The sequence below is a fragment of the Idiotropiscis lumnitzeri genome, chromosome 16 (assembly GCF_059441095.1).
Source record: "Idiotropiscis lumnitzeri isolate Australia: NSW breed Sydney's pygmy pipehorse chromosome 16, RoL_Ilum_1.0, whole genome shotgun sequence".
Taxonomy (NCBI): Eukaryota; Metazoa; Chordata; class Actinopteri; order Syngnathiformes; family Syngnathidae; genus Idiotropiscis; species Idiotropiscis lumnitzeri.
This window is the reverse complement of record NC_142406.1, coordinates 7,778,706-7,794,648: the sequence shown is the minus strand read 5'-3', so window position 1 is coordinate 7,794,648 and position 15,943 is coordinate 7,778,706. Positions and strand designations below refer to the sequence as shown.

Here is a 15,943-nt window from a genome sequence, read left to right as displayed (position 1 = left end):
CTCGAATTACTCACTAGACCTCCTCCATAAGGAAAGAGCCTTGGGGTAAATTTTGTTTTGAATTGGCGCTGTATGAGTAAACACTAGAGCTGATAAAACATGACTTTTGGCCCTAGGTACCGTGTGCAAAACAAATAGATTATCTTTAAAAATTCAAGTTTGCTTTAATGTTGTGCAAATTTTAAAGACTCGTGGGGACAGATAAATCGCAGAGACAAGACATGGACATGTTCTTGTTAGACAAAAGCCACATCACCAATTTTGGGTTAGATATTGCATACATAATACCAGCCTTCCATGTTCTATTCGGGTCGTGGGTGAGCTTTCACAGCTCGCTTTGGTTGAGTGGCAGCAAACAACATGGCCCAGTTCCGAGTCAATCGCAGGATACATAAAGTTCAGTACAAACAACAAATATGCAATGCAACAGTTGATTTAAAAGCTCACACGTTTGCTTTCCAACATATTTATCAGTTTTTAAGTTACACAAACGTGTGTCAACTTGGACCCTCCTCTGATCTAATAAAGAGCTACCCTTCATGATAAATGAAGCAGACAAAATCAGCTGTCGTTCCTTTGTATTTGACTTTATTCCAAACAAACGATATGAAATAAACACATAAATATTTTCAAACGCTTCTTTCCAGGCAACGCTATTCATTTCATTACGATTCTGTCGCAGTCCTTTTAAAAATTAGAAATAGGACGATTCAAAGTGCATAGAGACACACCAACTGTGAAGAACATGCAACAGTCTTTTTGGGTAGAGGTAACGCCTCGAATGGCAGCCTTTATCTGAGGACAGATGCTCAAAAAGTGGACCGAGGGATGTCCCTGCAGAGCCAAAATGAATTCATTAAAAGCATTACACAAGACACATCCACAGGTGGGTCTGTGCCGGCGATAAAGACAGCATCTGCCAGGTAATAATTTTCACACTGTCAAGACAGTTGATCACTTTTAAGACGGCAAGTCAGACGTCACGGTTAAAAAAATGATCGTAAATCGGTGGATGACTCTGGAATCCATAAAATATTAAACAATTGTGGAATTGTAATTCCGTCCTCACAAAAGGCAGCAGTCACGATTGCTTTTAACTTCAACTTTAGCTTGCCGCGCTAAGCGGCGATAATCATGAGTCCTGATTTTTTTTTTTAAATTACTGTCAAATGAACTGTGCCAGATGTATAGTGTCATTCTTAAAATCTGCATTTTTTTTTGTAAGAAAAGACTACAAATTAAAAGGTTTTGGCAGCAAAGAATGTTAGCTGGAACGCTAACAAATGACCATGCTAACGAGGCAGCAAAATAACGAGTTGATGTGAACTGTGCAAGATTTGAATGGTCAATCGTAATCATACCATACGAACAATAGTTTCCTCTAGTAATTTGTTCGTAGTAGTACACCAGTAATACCTACACTCCTCATCAGAAGCACAAGACCAGTTTGTGTTTTTTGTGCGAAAGTACACGATGTTCAAGATCCTGCTCTCGGCACAATGGCGGTCATAATATTTGGAGTTTCTTATCATGTCATATTGTGCATCTTGTACTCCGTTTTCATCATGTAAACGTCTAAAACACGCAATTTATGCGCAACAATGTGAACATCATTTCCTGTATAGTCACAAAATATGCATTTGATTGAAAAACTATACAATGTGTCCCTAACTGTATTCTACCAAAAAGAGCTTTGGCATAGACAAAATATATAAATTGATTGTTGGCAGCATGAGATTGGCGGTGCATTCGCCATCTTAAACATTTTAACTTGATGTACTAAAAAAGTTCTGTAATACTGTACTTCCATCTGCTGGATTGTCCTTACTTTTGACAGGTTGGTAGCATCCACAGGGCAATATTGATCAGATTGTCCTCTATTAGCGCCAAATGCTAACTGACCTGGACAAACCAATAACAGATCAGACCACATGGAAAAAAAAAATCATTTGCGTTTGAACGCAGCTCATAATAGTTCTCATACATGCCACATTTTTATATTTCTAGAGCGTACATCATCTCCTCTTCTTTTTCTTTTGTTGTCGCAGCATTTTCCGCCTCTTGGTGATCATCGCATGCAGTTTCTCGAGGCCCTCCGGCAGGCCCTCGCCAATTATCGCACAAGCCGGCTGCAGGTGCCAAGGCGTGGCCGCGCTAAGCTCACCGAGGGCCAACAAGTTCTCCATCTCAGTCATGCTCAGTGAGTTCCTCAAGTCCTGTTTATTGGCCACCACCAGCACGGGAACACCTTGGTTCTCCGCCAGCCGGGTGATCTTGTGCAGTTCTGTCTTAGCCTCCTCGATGCGCTCGGCGTCCACAGAGTCCACTACGAACACGATGCCATCAGCGCAGCGGGTGTACGAACGCCACAGCGGTCGCAGCTTTTCTTGACCTCCTACATCCCAGAAGTGGAAGGACGCAGTCCGCCGGCTATCTCCGAGTGACAATTTTATCTTCTCCGTGTTGAAACCCTTTGTCGGGACGGTGTTCACAAACTCGTTGAATCGCAGCCGATAGAGCACTGTGGTCTTGCCAGCACAATCCAATCCAAGAATGACAATGTGTAGAGGCTGAAAAGACAGGAGGCAAGTGAAGTCTGATAATCCATTCCCCATCTTGGTATCTGGAGCAGGAGGTCACTTAATATTCAACAGGCTGCTTTTATTCTGCAGCAGCGGGAGCCTGCGGGGGTCAAGATGGTATGCATAATGAGTCAAAGCATACAAACACCAAGCACTCAAGTGATTTAGAAAAAACAGAAAACGCTCAACAGGTGCATCTGCATGGACTACACATCCTCACATTATCCTGGCAGAGAGATGAATGGGATATAAAACAGCAGGGTGGATTGCAGCCCATTTGCACATGTAGTCAAAGCGGTATTTGATACGCTAATTTCTATACAGAGAGTTAAAGCAAAAACAAAGGCTTTGGATTTATCTCGAAAGCCAAGGTCTATAATGTTGGGAGAGAATGCAGTGCAAAATAAAGCACTAACTTTCACATAACGTGTTGCTCAGCAACAGACATCTCTAAAAATGTACAACTTGTCAGGAGGCACACTAAGCATTAAAATACATAATTTAAAATCTATCAAATATAACCCGAACGACTTCAAGTCTTCTTTAAATTCTCAAATGATTTTGGTGCATTTGCACGAAAAAAAAACAGAAACAAACCAAAAAACCGAGCATTGTTTCCAATTTTCCACATGTTTTTTTTGTTGTTTTTTTTCCTCAAAAGAACTTAAAAAACACACACACAAACGCACACACACATTTACTGGGGGTTGATGGCAGCTCAATTATAACAAAATGCATACACGACGGGTACTGATTTATTTATTCCTAAAAAAAATACCCAAATAAATTAGACTTATTAGAGTTTTAGGTACAGAGCGGTGTATTTTTTTTCGCCTTCCCCCCAACCCCACAAGTTGGTAGTAAAAGTTGCTTTATAAAGCTCTGTCAAAAGCTGCGCTACATCATAACTAAAAAAAAACAACGCTGTATATTCACCGACAGTAGACTGAGAACAATGTTAAATGTGATCTCATTTATAACCTCCTTTTGACGGCAGATGCCATCAAAATGATTCTAAAATTGCATAATTGGAGAAAAAAACTTACACTGACAGTGGTGTTTAGGCCATTATTAATTGGTCGCTGGTGCTCAGGAGTCATACGTGTAATTCCCTGTCCGCGCATCTTCGCTCTGATGTCTCCAGAGGAAAATCGAGCCTACCAACCGTCGCCAGAAACGTCAAGACTCTTGAATCAACATGACCGTTTCCGAGAAAGCCTTTCAAAGTAAACTGCGGTGAAACCGTGACTTGTCATGTATATGTGGGAAAATGATAAGGTATTGTTTTATATTTACGTCGAATCTACAGTATATTACGTCGATTTGAAATCTAAATATTTAATTTGATTGACTACTATGCGGTAAATATACGCAGTGTCCTTTTATTATGGTAAGCACAGTTTCGTTACCGCTGCAATAGACAAGCAAACATTAAAAACGTTACTGTATATGAAAACACCATTTAGAACATAAAATAAAGAAAAAGGTTCTAGAGTAAGAAGTGACCTGAATCATTGCATTGAACCATATGCCCGTGAATAGAAAATGTATTTATTTTTTTATCTGAGAATAATTCTGCCCACCAAACATTCAGTGGCCTCAATTGAACCGCGATTCATATTTCACATTCTTAAATTGGTCCTCAAAAATAATTGTAAAAGTGGGGGAAAACTATATCAACTAGTATAGAAGCGTAATGATTTTTTCTTTCTTGCTCCAGTTTTACCTATAGAGTACTTTATCCATAATAACTGAACAATGCATTAACATTTAATTGAAATGTTTAAATGATTCAAACATACAAGTCTAATAAGAAGTTATTTTTTGTTAAAATTAAAAACATATAATTTAATGATGAAATAACTTGGACTAATTATTTGATCATAATATAACAGCATGGGCGGGATGAATTTAAAGGTCTTGGTTTAATCTCGTATTCGGTACTATACAATAAAATGACATTAAAAGACCATTGGAAAATTGATCATAAAAACACATTTTAGGCCAAAAACACCGGCAAATTTCAGTTATGACGAGGAAATCAAATACTGTTTAAATAGGGTATAAATTGAATCTTTGGGATTTTTGCATAGTGGTGCTGGCCTCGTGTGGTCGTTACAGGGAAGCATCAGAATGTCTGCTTATCTAATAGCCAAACAGTTTTACCACATTATTTTGAAGAGGCAACTGCTGGATTTTTACTCTCAAATCCGGAATGTGGCAAATGGACAGATGTTAAACCAAATAAACAAAATACAAATTCTGAGGGAAAACTAAACAGACTTGCATTGAGATGCTAGAGAAGGAGAATGTGGCAACTTTGATACAAAAATACAATTAACAAATCCATCCCTTTTCCGTACCACTTATTTGAGGATGTAGCTCACCTCTCTCCCAAAGTCACTTAGTAACAAAACACAAGAAGTACTTGTAATGAAACAACATATCCAAACAAAAACATTAAGTAGCTGAAATATAATTTACTACTTTCACTCAAAAGATAGGTTTATACACATTGACAAAATTGTTGGTACACTTTTGTTAATTAAAGAAATATACATTGTGGTCACAGAAATAATTGACTCGGACAAAAGTAATATTTAAAAGAAAAAAAAACATTGATTTTGAATTGGGTTCAAAATAATTAATTCAAGGGCATTTATTCGGTTGAGGAAAAAATTCCAACATTAAGAAAGTATTTTATTTTCAGTATGTGAGCGTATGCTTCTGCAAAAAGCCAGCAAGCAGCAACAATTTATTTGTTTACATGTTTTTATTGAACTTAAATTCTTTACTCGAACAACGACACAATCACAAAACAAACATTAAAAGCAATTTTGCACAATGTTTTTTTTTAAATTTATGTTAGGATTAAAAAAAAGTGCTTTTCAAATCAGTCTCTGTACAATCAAAGCTGGTCTTTTCCAAATATTTTTTATGACAGCGTTGAAGAGAAAATCTCAAGTGTTTCTGCTTTTTCGTGTACATAGTACATTATTGAAAATGTAAGACAAAAAAATAAATTGTGAAATGGTTTTGAGATGAGATAAATGAGATGAGCTGGTGATGCATCAGTGGTTATCGGGGTCATTGCTTTCATTTACCAATAGACAACAAAAAAACAATCTTTACAGAAAAAAAACAAACAGTTAATCCATATTAATCCCCAGAATGTTAATGTCTCCCTGCAAGCAACTTTTTTATTTACTGCAATCACTTGAGAAAAAAGAACCCACTGAAAAAAGACCACGACAATGAACCCAATTACGCATCATTAGTACCAAAATACTAGCACAGCATTATGCATATACCATAGTAGTGTACACAAAGTACAAAGTCCAGTGATAAAAGTGCAAATTAACACGATAATTTTTGTATTATTATTCCCAGAATGTAATGGCATCTGCATTCTCTACTTATCCAACAAAAGTTTGCTCCCAACAGTGTGCACAAAAAAGGAATTAGCTTGAGAGAACGTGATGCTGAGTGTGCAATTCCGAAATACTTAAAGTGCATTAGTGGTCGGTACATTTAAGCTTCATCAGGTTCTCATTTGGATCTTTATCAACCGTTTTTCTCCTTCTCTGTCCATGTACTCTCTAGACCGCTTGTGCTCAATAGCCAGTTGACGTGTGGGAAAAACCACACAGGAAGGCCTGAGTTTAGATTTAAACGCAGCACCACTCTGCCAGCAGGCATAACATAAATCCTAAATAATGGCGAATGAATGACACAAAGAACCGAGGAATCATATTGGTGCATAAATATGGCGGCATGTTTTTTTCTGTTGCTAAAATGGATTTATAACAAATCTTTTGAAGCAGGAAACAAACGACATATCCGTAGCACAAAATTCGGATTTCTTTTTCAGGAAAAAAATAATATAAAAATGTCATTAGTTAAGCAACACGGACTATTCATAAGAATGGATTAGGAGAGTACAAATGTGAATCTCAATAAGTGTAATAAACATTTAGTGACAATTAAGATGTTGTGAGATCTATAACATCACCATTACGTACTCTATGATTCCTTATGAATAACACTTTTTTTTTTTTATTTTTAAATCATCCAAAACCGCCCTAGGGTATTATACAAATTTTGCTGGTTTTCGAACGAATCCATATCCTATTCCGCTTGTTCTCATCAGGGCTGCGTGTGAGCTCCAGGCATTCCCAGCTAACTTTAGACAAGAGGCTGACCCTGGACCAAAGTTATCGAAAACCAATTCTGGACACTACAACACAGGTGGCAAACTATGGTCACAATCCTGCAGGTTTTAGATGTCTCCCTCCTCCAACTCAGCTCATTCAGAAGATCAGCTCACCAGCAAACTCAGCAGGAGCACGTTGACAATCCTGATCATTTGAATCAGGAGTGTTGGGAGGAAGCAAGCATCTAAAATATGAATGAAAGCGATTTTCGAAGCCCGAGTTGGACACCTGTGCACTAAAAACGCATTGCTCTGTCATTGGTTAAATCAGGCGTCCCATGGTTTATGGACAACTTATCAGTCAAGGTCGCCATTCCTACCACTGACTTGCCTTGATCTGTTTTTTTGGCATCTTCTCAGTGGATTTTGGCGATTGGGTTTACTGGCACTTCCACTCCAGAATTTGGGAAATTGCCAATTACATTGCAGAGTAATGCCACATCACAGTCCAGACTTTGTTTTCGACATCTTATCCCAATGTTAGTAGCCAGCCGATCGCTGCACTCACATTAACAAGCAGCTATTCGCACTCACACACGCACCTGAAGACAATTTACAGTCTGCCGTGAACCTAACATGCGAGGTTTGGCATGCTGGAGTACGTAGAGAAAGTCAACGTGAGTATGGGGAGAATATATCAAATCCAGACATGAGGGCCCGGGCCAGGAGTTAAACCAAGAACTGCTCAACTGTGAAGCACACATGCTAAGCACTCTGCCATATTAATTATTTGACTTGCTACAAGCCTTCTATGCACCTTAACGGTAGTTTTCTTCACATGTTCGCAAGAAACATTACAATTTGAAGAGCTTTGATCCAATCTGAATTTTCTTTTGTTTAAATCATACACAAACTACGTGATACTTAATCAGAAGAGGGTTGGAAGAAACGTGCACAACAGAGAACCAAGATAGACATCAAATGCTTTGACTGTTTGGTTGGCTTGGTTGGTTTGTTACTCGGGATGTGGGATGCTAAATGGCTTGTTCATTCCGCTGTTGGAAGTGGTGTTCCCTCCACAGTCGACATACTGGTACATCTCCTGTGACACTTGCTCAGCGTGGCTGAAGTATGTGGTGGTGACCGTCACTCTGTAGGGCACGTTGAGAATGAGAGCATGGTCTATGTAAAGCCACACTATTTGTAATGTAGAAATTCACAGTTAAAATATCCAAGACAACCTACTGCATCATGAAGACTATGTTGTGAACCTTGATGGATTGCAGAGTACAGTAGTCACTGTAATTTGAAACATAAGAGTCAAGTTAGTGCTACAGTAATTGATGTTATAAATCACTTGCGAAGGAATTACCCTATTTTCACAACCAAAAGACGCGCCGCAGTGTCATTTGTGGGTGCTATTTATGTATTTATCGCATACACTGGGCACGCCATGGCGCATGCTAGCTGGCGCATGCTAGCTGGCGCATGCTAGCTTGCGCATGCTAGCTCTCATTTGGAGCGTTATGGTTGTGAATATGTGGTACATGTCAGACACTATGCATGGGCTGATTATCGGTTTGACGGTTTACCGATGTTTTAAAAAGGCAAGGGTTCAAATTACTGCTAAAACTGTTTCTTGTTAGGGGACTCCAAAGCAGGCAAAGACCCGCTACAATATTATCGTTTGCTTGAAGAAATCACTTAGCAAGCCGACTGTTTGAAGAGGCCACTGGCAATTTTTTTCTCCCCTTCTAGGCAGAGCAGAGAAGGGAGTTGTGATCAGTTGCACACAGGAGGAGTTGAACATACACCTTTTTGCTATGTTTAATGGATGCATGGAATAATGTGCATTTTCCTATAAAAAAAAAAACAAAAACAAAGAAAAAACATACCAGCGGGTACTAGTTATCCCCCTTTCTTTCTTTCAAAATGGTACATGTTTCTCAATGTACCAAATAGTCTAGATTTTGTTTAAAAATAAAATAGATTGTGTTCAATGGGGGAAAAGGGCGATTTTTATTTCCCCAAATATTTAAAAAAAAAATGCCGGAATTTTAATACCATGACATATTTGATTGTGGTTATCATACCGTTAGAATCTAATCATGACCCATGCCTTGAGCACATGGCCATTTCCTGCTGGCAGAATAAATCAGTAACGCTATTTTGGTCAAGCTTCATGATATAGCGACAGGGAGGAGTTTCGCACAGGGTGTCACAAAGGCACACATTAAAAGCTTTCAGAAAAGTGTTAAAACTGAATTGCCCCTTGTGGGAATAAAATGTGCAATAATAAGAACAATAATAATAAAATATGCAAATAACAACTTACTACATGTAGCTCATCTCATCTGCTATGACGGTGGGGACCATATAGTCAATCTGAGAAGTGACGTAATAAAGAGGGGTCAGATTTTTCACACATTGGTATTTCGTATGTTTCATCACGTGTAATACCTGTTTCATGTCAAGAGGGCCAATGGCAGTAGTGTTAATAATACGAGATTTCCCAATCACTGTGTTGACGAACTCCACCTGAGCTGTAATGTTGGCCACCTCGACAGAGTAGTAGTTGTTGTTGTTGATGTTGAGAGTGTTCTAAACCGGTGGACACACAAACAGTATCATCATTTACATAATCATTTGCGGAGTCACCCATCCAGTCACTTCTCCTCACTAGGGTCGCGGGGGCCACTGGAGCCTAACCCAGCTATCTTCGGGCAGTAGGCGGGGGACACCCTGAATTGGTTGCCTGCCAACCGCAGGGCACACAGAGACAAACAACCATCCGCGCTCACACTCATTCCTAGGAGCAATTTCGAGTGTTCAATCGGACTACCATGCATGTTTTTGGAATGTGGGAGGAAACCGGAGTACCCGGAGGAAACCCACGCAAGCACGGGGAGAACATGCAAACTCCACACAGGATGGCCGGAGCCGGGATCGAACCCACGACCGATGCTGTCTCTCACTGTGAGGCTATCGTGCTAACCAGTCGGACACCGTGCCGCCCATTTGCGGAGTCAATGTTTTCAAAATGAATTGAATTCATTTTTTTCCTGAAAATTTTTCATCAACACCCCATAATGGTTACTCATGTAGAGGCACATGAGAGGCAAAGCGATCATGACCAAAATGTTCAGCTTGGAAGCACATACCTCGGGTCAAAAGCTTTCAAAATGTGGCTGAATAAATGCATTAGCGACATATACACTCAATGCGCAATGTTCAAGATGACAATTCTATGATTGCTTTCTACTTGCATCATCAAGGAAACGACAAATGTATTGGACTCATGTTTTCTGTCGCTCCACAAGTTGGATTTTTTAAAAAAAAGTTGCCCGAGGCATTAAAAGACGGAAAATATCGCTGACTAGGCCATGCCCCTTAAAAGCAAACACCTCAGGCACATCCTTGTGACTTGTTTGTCTCAGCCACTAATCATACTTTATAAAACCAGTTATGTTTATTCATTACAGTGTTATTTTTATTAATCAAATACAAGTAGAAAAATAAATATGCGTTTGTTTATGGGAGGACGTAAATTGTTTACAAACTCATAAACAAATTTCGACCAAATAAAAAAACTAGCTTCCTTCCTTACTTACTGTGATATTCAGATAGACACTGTGCTTCTCTTTGTCGTAGCTAACGTAAACTGACTTCACCCCGACGTAGGTCACGTCGATGGATCGAGGGAAGAGGAAAAAAACAGCCAGACTGGATATCAGAAGGCAGAGAACAATCGATGCTGAGACGTACAACTTCCTGTGGAGGTCACGAGACAACTTCATGAGTCTCCGACTAAAACATTAATATGATACACTTGCAAATTGAGAATTTACCACGATGCATATAACTGAAACAAATGAGCAAAATGCATTGATTTTTAATTATTTTGTGAATAGATGCTGCAGCGATGACCACATTGCCAACAATGCCCTTGTACACGCATTCAGCTGCTGTACAAACAGAGACAAATATACGTACGTTCTTCTAGGGCGAAGCCTTTGGTCACTGTATGGAATCAATGCCACTAGTTGATTTTCCTGTCCTGTTGAAAGAATAATGACCAGTGATGGCAAATCAATGAGAATTTCCAGTGCACCGGACACTTATGGTCTACAAAACTGAGCAAGTCGCCTGTCTGCTCTGGCCTCTCTCCCTGCCGCGGCCGGTAAAAACGAACAACATTGCCTGGTTCCTCCTGGCCATTCAGCCACCTTTTTATTTCGGCCGTTACCTTTAGTAAGTTATTTCAGTAAGCTTTCCCAAAAGGCGTCAGGGCATTTAAACCTGACAAATAATGAAAAAAAGTCCTCAAACACATTTTCAAGAATGGATTTACCTTGTTTTTTTTTTTTTTTTTACAGATAGCGCAACACACCACATGCAAGGGTTACCTCTCGGGATCCTTCCAGTCCCCTGACATGTCGGACACGTCACGCTGTCTCGCCCGGTAAACTCCACATATGGAAATTGGGAAACATCGCCACCCTTGCCATCTTCTGTTGGACTGTCTTCAAGGTGAGAGGTGAGGCCATCCTGACCCTCATGATACACTGTTTGTTTCAGGAAATGGGAAAATGACTTCCCCATTGTCACACCTGGAAATGTAAAAGTGCATGATTGATTCCATTGTAGAATTGTATAAATAAAATATGCAAATAATTGAAATTATCTAGTTTCATAAAATAAATCTACTTTCTGCATTATAACTTTTTTTTTCAATTAAGATTTATGCATTATTCATTTAGAAGTTAAGGCAAATGTTAAAAAATACCTTGCGGAATACAGTTTTGCATTTTTGATTGTTTTATATTCATAGTCTAGATTTCAGGGAGGCGTTTTTTCAGGAATCCACACCGGGATTCACACCGGCTGGGAGTCGACTTTATCTTTAATCACGGGATTGTGACGATACAAGATAAAAAGGGGAGCAGATCAGGACGGGATTAACCGATTTAAAAAAAAAAAAGAAAAAGAAAAAACTTGATGTGCAGCCATTTTTAACGGAGCTGACCTCCAAAATGGGAGCGATACGGGAATGGGAGTCATTCAAGGAGCAGGATGGGAGTGGGATTTATTTATTTATTTTTACGATGGGCTGGGACTGGGATAAAAAGGGATTTTATTTTTCATTGGGATTGGTATGGGATGGGAGTGAGGCATTTTTTTTATTCTGACTTTGTGCTTATTTTCAAAGCAAAAAATATTTTTATGTTTCATTTGAGTAAAACATAAAAGACTTAAAAAACTACGAATTAAATGTTCAATTCAATGAATAAAAAGAAAAATCAGTTGTTACTTGAGAATGAGAATCATTTACACGTGTGCATGAGGGGGGGGTACTCATGGTATGACAATAAGGTTCACCCACAAATTTACTGTAATTCTGATTTCAGTACTACATTATTGATGGAAAAAGACATGTTCCAATTTCCGTACTAATTCAGATTGTGTCAACGCCATAGGAATTTGCACTCGTTGTACTTGTTTTATTGAACGATTTAGTCTTAGAGGTTCCCATTTCATTCGTAAATCTGCACAATATTTATCATACCCACTTAGGTTGGCTCTAAAATTACTCCAAGGTCCAAATTTCAATGCGGGTAAGTATAAATAAAAATCATTTTGTACAGAATGAGCTTAAGCGTCAGTCACGAGTCAAAATAAATCCCCTTACCTGGATGTTCGCGTTTGACTGGATTAGGTACCAATGGAAATGGAAATAACTGTTCTGTTAACAAAAATGCAAAATCAATTGTCAGACGCTGATTCTGATTCTATTAATGAACGTGTCAAAATTGCATTCTGCAACGTTGTGATGACTGAGGCTGAAACGCAAGCGAGTATCCTTAGCTGGACGTCAGGTAGCTAAAATGACCGCAAACCAGCCACTTTGATACAGAAAACGCCAAAAGTAAAAAATATATGTACACATTTATATCCAACCAATCCGTTTGACCAGAGATTTAGAAATATGTCAACAGCCATAATTTTCCATTAAGATGTCAGCTAACATAATAAAGCAAATACACGTAAATTGTGTTTTGTAAACAACTACCGAGAAAAATGATTCATTAAACATAATACAAATACATTTTTTTTACAAAAATCGTAAATGTGCAAAATATTTTACCAGTATATGCGTCAGCGGACTCGTGAGTGGGTCCGTGTTTTGTTTACCAAACTAGAAACGGACATGCGCAGGGTGGCTCACTTTTCTTCTACGCCTGACGTTTTAAGTCAGTTGGCTAATAAATTATAGACGCCATCTAGTGGTGCGGAGTGCGACACAAGTCCCGTTCATTCTAACGATCACGATACAGTATTTCAAACACAAACAAACAAGCACCCACCCACTCCAAATAATATTTCAAACAGTATATTATTCATATAAATAATTGACTTAATGTCAAAGAAATTAGTTTGTCATATTATCAAGTTTCAAACTATGCTTACAGGTCAATTGAAGTTCAAGTGAACATTGTACCTGTTACATAGTGGTTAGGCGGAGTTACGGATTGTTGCCAATAGAGGGTGCTAGTGGTTTATATGTCAGAGTTAGGAAGGTCTGTGAACTCAGTAACAACAACCGTCAGTCAGACATCACATATGGCGACGAGGATGAAAGTCGTGGATACATGCCTGAGATGAGGGCGGAAAAAAACGTGTCTCTGAAGTGACGGGACGACGGCAGCGGTGCGTGTTAGCAACATAAGCGGCTAGTTTTTTTTTGCCTCGACGAGTGTCCGTAATACGTCCTGTGAACAAGACGATGGCTACTACAGTCGGCTCGGTGGCTCCTTTTGATGGCAACTCACAGTCATGGGAGGAGTACTGTGAGATTCTGGACCATTTCTTTGTAGCGAACGACATTGTTGATGCTAACAAGAAACGGGCTGTGTTGTTGAGTAGTGTGGGCTCCCAGGCCTACACACTGATGAGGAACCTGCTCAGTCCGGCTAAACCTGGAGAACGTACTTACGAGGAGCTGGTGAGACTGTTGACGGATCATTTTCACCCCAAGCCGAGTGAAATAATGCAGAGGTGGAAGTTTAATTCCAGGAATAGAAAAATGGATGAAAGTGTGGGTGACTATGTTGCGGAGCTGAGGAGGCTCGCGCTGGACTGTAATTATGGGGAATCGCTGACCACGATGCTGAGGGACCGCTTAGTCTGTGGAATAAACAACGACAGGATACAGCGGAGGTTGTTGTCAGAGGATGCATTGACTTTTGACAAGGCACTCAAGTTTGCACAGGCTATGGAGGCTGCAGACAGGGACGTTGTGGATTTGCATGGCATGAAGGAACATAGCAAATGGAGTCGCCCTTTGGAGTCAGTCAAGAAGGTCGAGGAGGCCCGCTCGGAACCCCAGAGGGACACACGGTGTTATCGGTGTGGTGGAGACAACCACGTGGCAAGGGATTGCAGATTTGCCAGTGAGAAGTGCCACAACTGTGGTAAGGTGGGCCACATAAAAAGAGCGTGCAGAAGTAGGTCATTGGGGAAAGCAAAAGGTTTGCGTGAAAAATGGGGGCGACAGAAGAAAAGTAAAGCAGCTAATTTCATACAGGAAGAGGAGGGAAATAGTGAGAAGGAACAAGTTTTCACTATGTATCACTTTAAGGAGGATAACAGGACTATGTACAACATAAATGATTGTGAAGTGACAGTGATCCCTCGAGAAGAGCCAATTAAAAGAGAGCTAACAGTAAATGACAAAAAAGTAATTTTTGAAGTGGACACTGGATGTGGATACACCATAATGTCAAGTAGGACTTTTTACAAGCTGTTTGACAATCAGAGGCCAAAGCTAGCCAAGTGCTCGATAAAGCTCAGGACATATGGTGGCCATAAAGTGCCGGTGATAGGTGCAGTGAAAGTTGAACATGAAAGTACCATCAAGATGTTAGAGGTGGTCGTGGTTAGAGGTACTGGGGCGAGTCTAGTTGGACGGGGGTGGATCAAAGCCTTCAAGTTAGACTGGCTGGAGGAGGTCCACAGAGTAGAGGACAGCGAAACTCCTCTCCAAGAAATACTGTCTAAACATGAAGAAGTATTTAAAGATGAGCTAGGGATGCTGAAAGGCTTCACAGCTAAAATCCATGTACCTAGAAATGCCACACCCTGTTTTTACAAGCCAAGATCCGTTCCTTTTGCCATGAAAAGAAAAGTAGAACAGGAGTTAGAGAGGCTTTTACAGGAGAAAATCATTGAGCCAGTGAAGTTTTCTGAATGGGAAGCACCCATTGTACCAGTTCTCAAACCAGACTCACGAGCGAGAATTTGTGGAGACTATAAGATGACAGTAAACAAATGCTCAGCCATTGAACAGTACCCCATCCCCAGAATGGAAGACATGATAGCTTGTCTAACGGAAGGAGAGAAGTACTCTAAGTTAGACATGAGCCACGCATACCAACAGATTGTGCTGGATGAGGAATCAAGAAGATATGTAACAGTTAACACTCACAAGGGACTGTTTACATACACCAGATTACCTTTTGGCGTAAGTTCTAGTCCAGCCATTTTTCAGCGTACCATAGAAGGGGTCCTGCAAGGAATCGAAAAGGTTGCCGTATATTTGGATGACATTATTCTGACAGGAAAAGATGACAACGATCACCTGCACACATTGGATCAAGTTCTGAAGCGACTGAGAAGTGCAGGACTGCGTTTGAAACGGAGCAAGTGCCAGTTTATGGAAAACGAGGTGACCTTTTTGGGACACAGAGTGGACAAGACAGGGCTGCATCCGCTACCAGCAAAGGTAAAGGCCATACAGGAGGCACCCCCACCCACTTCTGTGACAGAGCTCAAGGCGTACCTTGGACTGTTGAACTTCTACAATAAGTTCCTTCCAAACTTATCTACGTTGCTGGCACCCCTGCACAAACTATTAAGGAAGGATGAATTGTGGTCTTGGGGCCCACAGCAAGAAAAGGCTTTCAAGCAATCAAAGGTATGTTTGCAGTCTAGCCGTGTGTTAGTACACTACGATGAAAAAAAAGAACTGCTATTGTCTTGTGATGCATCACCATATGAGGTGGGAGCGGTACTAGCTCACCGAATGAGTGATGGAGATGAGAAACCCATAGGCTTTGCTTCAAGAACACTGTCAGCGGCAGAAAAGAACTACTCCCAGCTTGATAAAGAGGGACTCGCAGTGATTTTTGGAGTACAGTATTTCCACAAG

General features: G+C 40.1%; 2 protein-coding genes across 3 annotated transcripts; both read right to left on the bottom strand.

The window, feature by feature from the left end:
• Window positions 1–572: 572 nt before the first annotated feature.
• Window positions 573–3,704, bottom strand: LOC148321169 (ADP-ribosylation factor-like protein 4A). 2 transcript variants are annotated; one of them, XM_088319486.1, is made up of 2 exons: window positions 3,629–3,704; window positions 573–2,682 (listed from the first exon to the last, which is right to left on the bottom strand). In XM_088319486.1, exon 2 carries the CDS (start codon window positions 2,613–2,615, stop codon window positions 2,016–2,018), a length of 600 nt encoding a protein of 199 aa, XP_088175612.1. In that variant the 5' UTR covers window positions 2,616–2,682; window positions 3,629–3,704; the 3' UTR covers window positions 573–2,015. The 2 variants fall into 2 exon arrangements, with proteins under 2 accessions (XP_088175612.1, XP_088175613.1); XM_088319487.1 differs by having other exon boundaries at window positions 3,635–3,675.
• Window positions 3,705–5,336: 1,632 nt separating this feature from the next.
• Window positions 5,337–12,967, bottom strand: LOC148321168 (transmembrane protein 106B-like). Its single transcript, XM_088278497.1, has 9 exons — window positions 12,881–12,967; window positions 12,425–12,478; window positions 11,142–11,345; window positions 10,729–10,792; window positions 10,347–10,506; window positions 9,196–9,336; window positions 9,071–9,120; window positions 7,981–8,034; window positions 5,337–7,886 (listed from the first exon to the last, which is right to left on the bottom strand). The coding sequence occupies exons 3-9, from the start codon at window positions 11,335–11,337 to the stop codon at window positions 7,751–7,753; spliced, it is 801 nt and encodes a 266-aa protein (XP_088134623.1). The 5' UTR covers window positions 11,338–11,345; window positions 12,425–12,478; window positions 12,881–12,967; the 3' UTR covers window positions 5,337–7,750.
• Window positions 12,968–15,943: the final 2,976 nt, after the last annotated feature.